Source organism: Haplochromis burtoni, unplaced genomic scaffold (genome assembly GCF_018398535.1).
Source record: "Haplochromis burtoni strain Fernald_Lab_line unplaced genomic scaffold, NCSU_Asbu1 Contig_485, whole genome shotgun sequence".
Taxonomy (NCBI): domain Eukaryota; kingdom Metazoa; phylum Chordata; class Actinopteri; order Cichliformes; family Cichlidae; genus Haplochromis; species Haplochromis burtoni.
In genome coordinates, this window is record NW_024582846.1 from 376,845 (window position 1) to 389,498 (window position 12,654).

At 43.9% G+C, this 12,654-nt stretch overlaps 1 protein-coding gene and 2 long non-coding RNA genes across 4 annotated transcripts in view; all 3 read left to right on the forward strand.

Annotated features, from left to right (window-relative positions):
* The window catches only part of unc45b (unc-45 myosin chaperone B), a 7,363-nt gene extending 4,519 nt beyond the window's left edge, over window positions 1-2,844 (forward strand). For both annotated transcript variants that reach the window (XM_005947207.2, XM_005947208.3), the window contains exons 14-20: window positions 31-158; window positions 313-379; window positions 556-669; window positions 1,138-1,253; window positions 1,390-1,507; window positions 1,603-1,758; window positions 2,115-2,844. In XM_005947207.2, coding sequence (XP_005947269.1) covers window positions 31-158; window positions 313-379; window positions 556-669; window positions 1,138-1,253; window positions 1,390-1,507; window positions 1,603-1,758; window positions 2,115-2,387 — 972 coding nt within the window. In that variant the 3' untranslated portion in view covers window positions 2,388-2,844. The remainder of the gene's footprint in view (window positions 1-30; window positions 159-312; window positions 380-555; window positions 670-1,137; window positions 1,254-1,389; window positions 1,508-1,602; window positions 1,759-2,114) is intronic.
* A 6,300-nt stretch (window positions 2,845-9,144) lies between these two features.
* On the forward strand, window positions 9,145-9,847 carry LOC121812241. Its single transcript, XR_006052947.1, has 3 exons — window positions 9,145-9,279; window positions 9,360-9,578; window positions 9,670-9,847. It is a non-coding gene; the product is annotated as an uncharacterized LOC121812241 (long non-coding RNA).
* Window positions 9,848-11,586: 1,739 nt separating this feature from the next.
* LOC121812240 lies at window positions 11,587-12,296 on the forward strand. Its single transcript, XR_006052946.1, has 3 exons — window positions 11,587-11,730; window positions 11,811-12,029; window positions 12,121-12,296. It is a non-coding gene; the product is annotated as an uncharacterized LOC121812240 (long non-coding RNA).
* Window positions 12,297-12,654: the final 358 nt, after the last annotated feature.

Genomic DNA, 12,654 nt, shown 5'->3' on the forward strand with positions numbered 1-12,654 from the left:
ACACACATATGATGCATTTTTTCTTGTCAGGACAAGAAGGACTTTGTTGACAAGAGAGTGAAAAGGCTGATGAAGGCCGGAGTCACATCAGCTCTTGCTGTCATGGTGAAAGCAGAGAACATCATCTTGACGGATCAAACCAAAGAGATGCTGGCAAGGTGGGAAAGAAAAAAAAAGAAAAAAAGACTGATGAGGCGTAACAAAATATGTAAAACGACATCTTGTGACGTTTGTAGTCTGGAGGGGAATTCCAGTTTGGTGACAGCTGAATAAATGACATCATGACTCTTTGACACATTTTTTAATCTTTAGGGTTTTCTTGGCCTTGTCAGAGGATCCCAGAGATCGCGGTACTATTGTTGCCCAGGGTGGAGGAAAGGTAAGCAGTCTGAAAAAAAAAATCAAAGTAGACTTGAATTTATGGCGCTCTATAAAGCCACGGTTAGATACATGGTCAGCGCAAGCATGTCAGGATTTGTACTGATTAACTTAAAAAAAATTTCCACACATGTACGTTACTGTTATTCAAACATATAAATGTGGTTCTGCCCTCAGGCTCTCATACCACTGGCTCTGGAAGGAACAGAAGCAGGAAAGGTGAAAGCCAGCCATGTCATTGCCAAAATAGCTGCCATTTCCAACCCAGAAATCGCCTTCCCTGGTGAGAGGGTAAGACAGAAGCTCCTTTGTTTTCTTCAGTGACAGTTTTGCCTGTGGCAATGTTTTTTTTTTTAAAATGGTTTAAATGAAAGTGTTTAGACTTGTTTTTACTTGGAGTCTGTGTCATAGCTATTCAGCTCTCACATCTTTTATTGTTTCAACGGGGCGACCGTGGCTCAGGGGGTTGGGAAGCGTATCTGTAACCGGAAGGTCGCCGGTTCGATCCCCAGGCTCTCTGTCCTGGTCGTTGTGTCCTTGGGCAAGACACTTTACCCTACCGCCTACTGGTGTTGGCCAGAGGGGCCGATGGCGCGATATGGCAGCCTCGCTTCTGTCAGCCTGCCCCAGGGCAGCTGTGGCCACAACCGTAGCTTGCCTCCACCAGTGTGTGAGAATGAATGAATAGTGGCATTGTAAAGCGCTTTGGGTGCCTTGAAAAGCACTATATCAATCCAATCCATTATTATTGTTTCACAGGTGTATGAGGTAATACGTCCATTAGTGAACCTCCTTCACACAGACAGAGAAGGCATGCAGAACTATGAAGCTCTGAGAGGTCTCACCAACTTGGCTGGTTTCAGTGAAAAACTGAGGTGAGATTTTTTTTCTTTTTAAGATCACATGAATGAATGGACACTGTGACATTAAATAACTCATTTTCTATGCAACAGTTTGCTACATTCTGCAGATTTTTTCATTTTTAATTATAACCTTCATCTGTTTTTGTAGAGTGAAGATTGTGAAAGAGAAGGCTTTGCCCGAGATTGAGAACTACATGTTTGAAGAGAATGAACAGATCAGATTGGCTGCCACTGAATGCATGTGCAACCTAGTGACATGTAAAGAGGTGAGGACAGCTGCAAACACATATTGATGGACGGCACACAATAAGTAGGCATTCCAACAGGTTGGGGAAAATGAAATGAACTCTGTATGCTTTAGGTGCAGGATCGCTACCTGCAAGATGGCAATGATAAGCTGAAGTTGCTGGTGTTGCTCTGCAGCGAAGATGACGACAAACTTCAGATAGCTGCAGCTGGAGCTCTGGCCATGATCACAGCTGCTCAGAAAAAGCTGTGCACCAAAATGACTCTGGTGGTATGTGCAACAGTTTACTACAACCCACCCCCTTCTCTGATTTTTCTTTTTGTATAGAGATATCACATAAATGAGGTAATTTTGAAAACTTTAAGAGGTACTCCTAAAGTTACATTGTAGGTTTTTGGACAATAACACAGTTTTGCCTCTGTTACCGCTAAAGTGTATATACAAATATCTGTAATTTCTAAACAGTTCATGCAACACTTTTGTTAAGTCCCTGTGAACTAAAACTAAAAGTCTGCACTACAGTCACACCTTCACAGACTTACAGAGTCAGGTGTATATTAGCCAATGATGTTTATGTTTAAAAAAAACACAGTGTCACTGACAGAGTACCTCATCTGTACCAACAGACTTCCCAATGGCTTGAGATCCTGCAGAGGTTATGCCTTCACAGCAATGTTCAGGTTCAACACCGCGGTCTTGTCATTGTTTACAACATGCTCAACTCAGACAACAGTGACCTGGCTAAGAAACTGATAGAGAGCGAGTTACTGGAAATCCTTTCAGTGGTTGGCAGAGCTGAGGACAATCCGAAGAGGCAGGAGGCCATTGATGCAGCACGCACATGTTTGGTCAAAGCTATGGATCTTGGTCTCATCAAACCCTTCGCCAGCCCTTCTTAAAGAAAAAGATCAAAGATCAAAGGACATTCTTCATTTTTCCCCTCTGTTAATCAGAGACCCCCCCCAAATAACTGTTTTTTCGCATAAGTGATTTTAGGAGTCATCACCCTGACTCCCCATCTCTAAATATAACCCCTCACACTGTGAAGCAGGGATTCTTTTTATATACAGAAAGGGGTTGCGTGATATAGGAATCATATATGGGGTGGGGGTTTCCAGCGATTGGTTTTGATAAAGCTGTAACTGTGTCTAAATGTTTAAAGACTGATGCATTTACATGTGTTTATATTTTGCCATTTGTGTGGTTGATGAGCCATAATACACCATTTAAATAACACCTAAATGTTTCAGTGTCTCTTTTTCTTTTCTAAACTCAGTGCAAATAAGCAGCACAGACTGAAAACATTAAATCAAAAATCTTTACAGATCTTTTTTACAAACACCATCTTGTATTTACATTAATAAATCTTTTTTGAATTATAATTTGAAGTAAGACTATCATTCCTCCTGAATAACTATATGTAAATAGACAAGAATCAAACATTTATATTTAGCAAATACAAATTATTAGTTTTTTGGGTGTTTTTTTGCTCTTGGGTTTTCAATTCAAAATTCAAAATGAATAACTATGAAATGCAGTAGAATGTGTAACTTTGACACTCTGATTCATTGTTTTTACACATAAACTACCACATGTTTACAGGTAATTAGTATGTTTCCTTTAACAGGTTATTAATATGTAATTACATAGAAACAGGTAGTTTTGCATTTTGCAGTCACGATTCCTGCATATAATAAGCCATAACAATAAACATTATTGCCATTATTTACCATTATTGTTTCCTGCAAACAAAGAAGAATACTGAGGACATGAGACAGAATTAATTCCAGGATTACAAAAGTATATCTCAGCATGTCAAAGCATTAGTCAGTATTACCTTACTCTTTTTTTAGCTTAAAAATTCTAATCACTTCATGTCATTTTATTTCTAAGAGGTAATACTGTTACCAATACATTGATATACAGTTATTAATATACAGAGCTCGACAGTCATCAAAGCAATGAGTGCCAGCTGCTGGTCAATGTTTACCACAGCTGCAGACGTGCAGCAGTCCATGTGCTGTTGCAGTTTATTCTTACAGTGTGCACTTTCACCCTGAAGACTACACAATATGACTTGCTCTTCCTAACTTGTGTTTCCTTTTCATTTTAAAGTATTTTATTTTAGCGTAACAATCACTCCCCTTTCACTATTTTTGTCATTATGCTTGATTTATTTCAAACTTTAAATGTCCACTAGATTTCATTAATCCACAGTGAAGATGAAACATAACAAAGTGCAGGAACCTCTATCATCTTCTTCGTGGCATGCTCTGAATACACATACATTCATGCACATCATGAGTATATCTTAACTTCTGGTTTGATTGTGCTATTTGACATGAAGGGGAAATGTTTAGGTCATTCAGCTTTTTGTATGAATGGAGGCATTAACAATAAACAATAACCCATTAGTTGTTGCCAAGTGGTTAGATATATTCTATAGTGTTTCTTAGATAACTTACAGTTGTTTTTTCAGTAGAAAAGGAGATGTTGGACCATGACTCATAAGTGCGGCTATTAACCCTTTAGAGCCGATCGGAGCGGGAACGCTCTGTTATGCATAACTATTTTTAAATCCCGGTAGCACTGCAACCACATAAGCTAGCGCAAAAAATTTTTTTGCATATGAAACCGGAGTTGTACTTACATATTGTGCCATCAGCTTGTCCTAGGTCACGGTTTCCTTCCACATAAAGCTTTGCAAAAACTGCATAAAAAGCGCTTGCAGGAACAAAAACATAATATTCCAGAAACACGCTTTGCCGGTCCGATCAGCTGTTCAAAATACTTCCTACGTTGGAATAGACGTCAGCGCAAACTTTTGCATTTCCGCCATTACCTGGCCGAAACCGGAAGTGACGTCATTTTCGCGGAAATGTAGTCTTTTTTGCGATCAGGGCCTCAAGGCCTATACTGCTCTTTTTAAAAGTTATCTTTGACTTTATGACTTTCTGTGTCGTTTCTGGGATGCGTAGGACTCATATTGCACTGCTGGAAATAGTTTATTTTGATGCATATGCTGCTTTTTTTGCAAATTTGCAGTATAATATTTATTTTCGTTTTTCCTGCAGTGTATAAAAATTGGTGTATTTCAAAAATAAAACTATGAAGACACTCAAAATAAATTTCCTGTGGTGGGAAACTATTTTGTGCAACTTTTTTGTATTTACAGTTTTGAGGGATAAGCCTCTTAAATTTCTCTAACTACGAAATATATGTTAAAAAATCAAAAACGATTTTCAATTTTTTTGTAGTTTATTGCACTTTTTTGCAATTTATGTAATTACTATGCACTTAATGAATACATATTATTAAAATCTGGGCTATAATGGTTGTATTGATGTATAGCAACTTGAAATGCTCCCAAAAATGGCTCCACAGCATGTAAAAATATAATATAAGCTCTGGCGGACTTGGTTCTATGGTAGGTCTTAAAGGGTTAATGCACTTGGGAGCACAGTATTACTTGGTATGCTCAGATGCTAAGTAAAAAACGCACTGTATACAGCCACATGGGGATGCTAAGTAAAACAGCACCCCCATGTGGCTGTATACAGTGCCTGTTTGGAATGAACACCTTAAAAGCTCTCAAAGACAGTGAACACATGTGTGGACTTTTTCTGGATAAAAACCTATCCCATTCTGCTAAGACCAGACCCAGGCCAGGGCAAGATATGCATAGAGGCTGTCCTGTCCTCATCTACACATTTGTTTCCATCTCTGCAAATACTCTGTCGTTTTGAAGTGAACAATGGATATACTGTAACTGAAAAATATCTTGTTTACATTTTTGTTAGAAATAGCAGATGTCATATTGTTATTTCTGCTTCAGTTTTTCCCTCCATGTGTACAGTCGATACCGGTCATATGGCTGGTACTCTGGTGCAGTCAGCACAATCTGGAGCTGAACACTCTTAAGACTGTAGAGATGACAGTGGACTTCAGGAGACATCCCTCAACTCTGCTCCCCCTCACCATATCAGACAGCCCTGTGTCGACTGTGAAGACCTTCAAGTTCCTGGGTACAACCATCTCCCAGGACCTGAAGTGGGAGACCAACATCAACTCCATCCTCAAAAAGACCCAGCAGAGGATGTACTTCCTGAGACAACTGGGGAAGTACAGTCTTCCACAGGAGCTGCTGATCCAGTTCTACACTGCGGTCATTGAGTCTGTCCTGTGCTCCTCCATCACAGTCTGGTATGGAGCAGCCACTAAACAGGACAGGAGCAGACTGCAGCGGACTGTACGGGCAGCAGAAAGGATCATCGGCCCCCCTGCCCTCCATCCAGGATCTGTACCTCTCAAGAACCAGGAAACGGGCAGGGAAAATCATCACAGACCCCTCACACCCTGGACACAGACTTTTTGATCTGCTGCCCTCTGGCAGACGGTACAGAAGCCTGCAGACCAGGACCACCCGACATAGGAACAGTTTCTTTCCCCTCGCCATCTCCCTTCTAAACAGTTGACCTGTCACACTGCTCCCACTGCCAGACTGCAGCTCACTTATTACTTGTAGTATTCATTCCACCTCATTCATTTCTGTATTTTATGTATATAAGTTTAGATTCGTTATTTATAGTTGGTTTACACAGCTTTGTGTATGTATGTGTAATGTGTATATATAGACACGTGTGTGTGTGTGTGTGTGTGTGTGTGTGTGTGTGTGTGTGTGTGTGTGTGTGTGTGTGTGTGTGTGTGTGTGTGTGTGTGTGTGTGTGTGTTGGGATTACATTAGCTGTGCTTGAAGCCACCATCTACCGGAACCAATTCCTGTATGTGTCTGCCATATACTTGGCCAATAAACACAATTCTGATTCTGATATTGTCATAGAAACAAGAGTACTTCAGAGAAAACATTCTATTGGTACTATAAGTTTCAGTGGTGGTGTCCAACTACACGTTTCCAAAAGTAAAAAAATAAAATAACATAAAATAAAATAAAACTTTATATGTATATAATCTGGATCTTAACTGTCTCATGCTGATTCTGTTTTTTCTTATCCAGTTCTGGTAGATCATGACTCAATGTTACTGTAGTTTAATAACTTAATAACTTAATAACTCACAACTCATCAGGAAACTGACAGACCTGGGCATCAGTTCCCTCATCTGCAAATGGTTACTGGACTTCCTGACCAACCGCCCCCAACATGTCCGGCTGGATAACCACTGCTCATCTACACATCACAATGAACACCGGTGTACCACAAGGCTGTGTGATGAGCCCTTTCCTCTACTCCCTCTTCACCCACGACTGCAGACCTGCTGATGGTTCCAACACCATCATTAAGTTTGCAGATGACACCACGGTGATTGGCCTCATCAGTGACAACGATGAGGCCGCCTACAGGGAGGAGGTGGATCGTCTGGCTGAGTGGTGCGACAGAAACAACCTGCTGCTTAACACCGAGAAGACCAAGGAGCTCATCGTGGACTACAGGAGGAATGCTGACCCACATCCACCCATCCACATTAAGGGGACGGCTGTGGAGCGTGTGAGCAGCTTCAAGTTCCTGGGAGTCCACATCTCCGAGGATCTCACCTGGACGACCAACTGCTCCAAGCTGGTCAAGAAGGCTCACCAGCGCCTCTTCTTCTTGAGGACTCTGAGGAAGAACCACCTGTCCTCAGACATCCTGGTGAACTTCTATCGCTTGCACCATCGAGAGCATCCTGACCAACTGTATAACAGTCTGGTACGGGAACTGCTCTGCCTCGGACCGGAAGGCGTTGCAGAGGGTCGTGAAAACTGCCCAGCGCATCGCCGGAGCACCACTTCCTGCCATAAAAGACATCTACAGGAAGCGGTGTCTGAAAAGGGCTGGGAAAATCATCAAAGACCCCAGTCACCCATCACATGGACTCTTCACCCTCCTGCCCTCTGGGAGGCGCTACAGGAGCCTCCGGACTAAGACCACCAGGTACCGGAACAGCTTCTTCCCCACAGCTGTCAGACTCCTGAACTCTGCCTCCTGACATCTGACCCACGTTAAACTCATGGACTGAACATACACACACCCACAATGGACAACTGTACCCTCAAACACACAATAATAACATGGACTGAACCACCACTCACAACCACTAGCACTTTATATAGCCTCTGTAGAAACTATCTACACCCTCACTTATCTTAACTGCACTACTGTATAGCTCTGTGTAAATAATCATTCTGTACATTCGATAATCTTTAATCCTACAACTGTTTACAACTTGCATAGTTCCCATTTCTGTATAGCTGTATATCTCAGATTCTGTAAAGTTATTTATTTCATATTCTGTATAGTTTTTCATATTTATATCCTGTTCATAGCCTGTACATAGCTTGTACTCACTACAGCCTGTACATACTTATAGTTATAGAATATTCACAACATACTTCATACCGTGTACATTATAACATACCATAATAGACCCATTTCTGTAATATACTCACATATCTATATTATTGCTAATATATATTGTAATATATCTATATCACTAAAGCACTTCTGGATGGATGCAAACTGCATTTCGTTGCCCTGTACCTGTGCATGTGCAATGACAATAAAGTTGAATTCTATTCTATTCTATTCTATTTAATAAGAAAACTGAGATAATGGAGATAAACTAGGTGAGTTTGTCTCATAAGACTGAAAAACTTACTGGACACTATTAGGTGCACTCTGTTTGTTGCTCCTCACAACTGCCTTAATTCCTCATGGCATAAATTCAACAAGGTGCTGGATGCATTCCTCAGACATGACGGCATCACAAGGATTTGTTATTTAGACATTTATGACATGAAGCTCCAGTTGTACCAGATCCCAGTGGTGCTCAATTGGGTTGAGACTTGGTAAAGCTTTGTGGTCATAAAGGGATGGACAGGGTCAGCAACAATACTCAGGTAGGCTGTGGCATTTAAACCATGCCCTGTTGGTAGTAATAGGCTAAAAGTGTGTTAATAAAATATCCCCCACACGATCACAGATGGATGGATCCATGCTTTCATGCCTTTTCTGCTTAATTCTGACCCTATCATCTGAATGTAGTTAATAAGCAGACGAACAGATGTCTCATACTGGAATTTACCTTTAAAATGTTATGACTCAATTCAATAATATTTGAGGAAAAAATATGACAAGGGAAACTTTTCCATGATTATGAGTTTTAGAATGAAGTACAAAACAATGACTGGGGGGACTTTTACTCTTTTGTCTCCATATAGAAATCTTCCCAATAATCTTCCCAGAATGTCTTTACAATATGTTTTGTCCTTAGTTAGAGCTTAGATTAACATTTATTACCCTTGAAATGTACTGTGAGTTGTGAGCAACGAATGTTGATACTTACTACAAATAAGCATTTACAAAGTACATTTTTCAATCTAAACATTGATGGTATATTTGCTATAGCTCAGTATCTTATTGAAGTCTAATAATTATGTTGTTCTGTTTTTACTGTTTCTCTGATTTCTAAACTTGACCTCAGTAATTTGTACCTTTTCACTAGAAGTAAGTACAGATCTTTCACTTATTTCTCAGTGTTTTTATTTCCACTTAATTTATTTATTTATTTTTCATTTTCATAACCAGTCACATGAAGGGCTGTTTCCTTACACAAACTCACTGTCATATGCTGTGGGAGTGTCTGGTTGGGCGTGGTCCAGTTTCCTGTCATTTGTCCTTGGGAGTGGAGTTGGCCAGCTCATCACCTGTTGTCAATCTCCGGGGCTCCACCTAGAGGGTTTTTAAGCCAGCACGGCCTGCTACTCCTCGCCAGTTCGTCCTGCTACCATCTGTGGTAAACTCGGCCTCCTCTGAGCTCTGACTCTGTATGTCTGGACCTTGGGTTAATATGTTTTTGTTTCCTGTATTCTTCAGATTCTCCACCCATCGCACTCACCAGTAGTGCTGTTTTGGTCTTCATCCTGTTCTCCCATCAGCTCGGAACCCGAGGATTATATACTCCACTTCTCCTCAGCCTGCCCTTCAGTCTGTATGCTCCACCTCCTCGGAATCTGGACCGGACTTTCCACTCTTGACCCTCTCTGGATTACACCCATGGCAGCCTTTTCCCTGTCTAATAACTAGGGTCTCCAAGTAAGCCCAAGACCATTCACTGGCACTCCGTACCTTTTTCCCTTACTCGTTATTTTCCCCATTCAGTAACATCTCTCCCCTGTGTTTACAGAAGTTCCCGTTAGAAGTCTCCCCGTGCTCTACGCCGGTTTCTCCGCCCACGGATTTCCTTTAGTTACTGCATATGTTTCTGTTAAACCCAGTTCCGTTCACGTTTTGTTCTTTTCAATAAATCATACACAGTTCTAAGCAAATTGAGTCTGCTCTTGAGTCCACCGCATTCTCGCTCGTGACAGAACGAACTGGCCATTAAGTTGGCTTTGGAGGAGTGGCGCCACTGGCTGGAGGGGTCGGAACATCCATTTATCATCTGGACAGATCATAAGAATCTGACTTATCTCAGAACAGCTAAGAGACTGAACTCCCGCCAGGCTCGGTGGTCCCTTTTCTTTGCCCGATTTAACTTTGATATTTCCTATCGCCCGGGTTCCAGGAATCTTAAACCCGATGCTCTGTCTCGCCAGTACTCCTCGGACTCAGACTCCCGGGACCCGGAGCTCATTCTCCCTTCCACCTGCAGGATCGGCTCCCTCACCTGGGATGTGGAGGAGGCTATACGCCAAGGATTACGGGACGACGTTGATCCGGGAACTGGCCCGCCCGGTCGGCGTTTTGTGCCCTCTGCCGCCCGGTCGGCTGTTATCCATTGGATCCATACAGCCCGGTTTACTTGCCATCCGGGAGTGAGTAGGACCACGGCTCTGTTGAAGAGGTATTTCTGGTGGCGTTCTATGGACAAGGATGTGAAGGCTTATGTGGCTGCCTGTTCCGTTTGTGCCCGTAACAAGACCTCTAATCGGCCCCCGTCTGGCTTACTCCGACCGCTGAGTACCCCGCATAGGCCTTGGTCTCATATCGCCTTGGATTTTGTTACCGGCCTCCCAGCCTCTTCGGGGAAGACGGTGGTTCTGTCCATAGTTGATCGGTTTTCCAAGGCGGCTCACTTCGTGGCCCTGGACAAGCTGCCGACGGCTGCGGAGACCACCCAGATCCTTACGGATCATGTGTTCCGTCTTCATGGCATACCCTCGGAGATTGTGTCTGACAGGGGGCCTCAGTTTGTCTCCCGAGTGTGGAGGGCCTTCTGTACGGCCCTGGGTGCCAAGGTCAACTTGAGTTCTGGTTTCCATCCGCAGACCAATGGCCAGACTGAGCGTTTGAACCAGGAGTTGGAATCCGCTCTTCGCTGCGTCTCGTCACTGAACCCGGCAGCCTGGTCGTCTCAGTTGCCTTGGGTGGAGTATGCCCATAATTCTCTCACGTCTTCAGCGACGGGTTTGTCACCCTTTGAGGCCTCGCTGGGGTATCAGCCACCGTTGTTCCCAGAGGATGAGACGGATTTGGCTGTTCCTTCGGTCCAGCATCACCTTCGACGCTGCCGGCGGGTGTGGCAGAGGGTCCGACGGGCTCTCCTTGCGACTGTCGACCGGCAACGGGATTATGCGGATCGTCGCCGCTCTGTCGCTCCGGCATATCGGCCTGGTCAACGGGTGTGGCTTTGTGCCAAGGACATTCCCTTGCGGTCGCTTTCTCGGAAGTTGGCTCCCCGCTATGTTGGCCCCTATGAGATCACTGCTGTCGTCGGCCCCTCGGCGGTCCGTCTCAGGCTCCCGGCCTCCTGGCGCGTCCACCCGACGTTTCACGTCTCTCAGGTCAAGCCGGTCCGTAGCAGTCCTCTGTGTCCGCCGTCTGTTCCCCCGCCTCCCGCCCGGCTCGTGGACGGTCATCCGGCCTATTCGGTCCGGCGGATCGTTGACGTGCGCCGCCGTGGTCGTGGTGTCCAGTACCTGTTGGACTGGGAGGGGTATGGGCCTGAGGAGCGTTCTTGGGTTCCCCGGTCGCTCATTCTGGACCCGTCCCTGATTGCTGCGTTTCGTTCCTCCCCTCGCAGGGCCCGGTCTGGGGGGTCGCCGGGTGGCGGCCCTTGAGGGGGAGGTACTGTCATATGCTGTGGGAGTGTCTGGTTGGGCGTGGTCCAGTTTCCTGTCATTTGTCCTTGGGAGTGGAGTTGGCCAGCTCATCACCTGTTGTCAATCTCCGGGGCTCCACCTAGAGGGTTTTTAAGCCAGCACGGCCTGCTACTCCTCGCCAGTTCGTCCTGCTACCATCTGTGGTAAACTCGGCCTCCTCTGAGCTCTGACTCTGTATGTCTGGACCTTGGGTTAATATGTTTTTGTTTCCTGTATTCTTCAGATTCTCCACCCATCGCACTCACCAGTAGTGCTGTTTTGGTCTTCATCCTGTTCTCCCATCAGCTCGGAACCCGAGGATTATATACTCCACTTCTCCTCAGCCTGCCCTTCAGTCTGTATGCTCCACCTCCTCGGAATCTGGACCGGACTTTCCACTCTTGACCCTCTCTGGATTACACCCATGGCAGCCTTTTCCCTGTCTAATAACTAGGGTCTCCAAGTAAGCCCAAGACCATTCACTGGCACTCCGTACCTTTTTCCCTTACTCGTTATTTTCCCCATTCAGTAACATCTCTCCCCTGTGTTTACAGAAGTTCCCGTTAGAAGTCTCCCCGTGCTCTACGCCGGTTTCTCCGCCCACGGATTTCCTTTAGTTACTGCATATGTTTCTGTTAAACCCAGTTCCGTTCACGTTTTGTTCTTTTCAATAAATCATACACAGTTCTAAGCAAATTGAGTCTGCTCTTGAGTCCACCGCATTCTCGCTCGTGACACTCACGTCATCAGTAGTCATTGTTAATAGTTGGGAATTGCAGATCATGTGCATGTATCACATCTTAATGATAGTTTTTCACCTACTAACATAACACATGCACATATATTGATTTTTTGATCTTCTTTTTAGTCAAATTTTTCCATTTTTTTTTACTCTTACATGTCAGCCATACTTTGTTGGTGCACTTTCCACCCTTTCAACACCTCAGTGGATAAAAATGTGCATGCACAAAGTCAGCCATTTAATCTCATTCTCTTTGATGTCAATTTCTTTTTTCAATTTCTCTGCCATTGCAATACAAAACCATTCTCCCAGCTGTGCCCTCCTTCTGTGTCTCATTCCCCTCTTA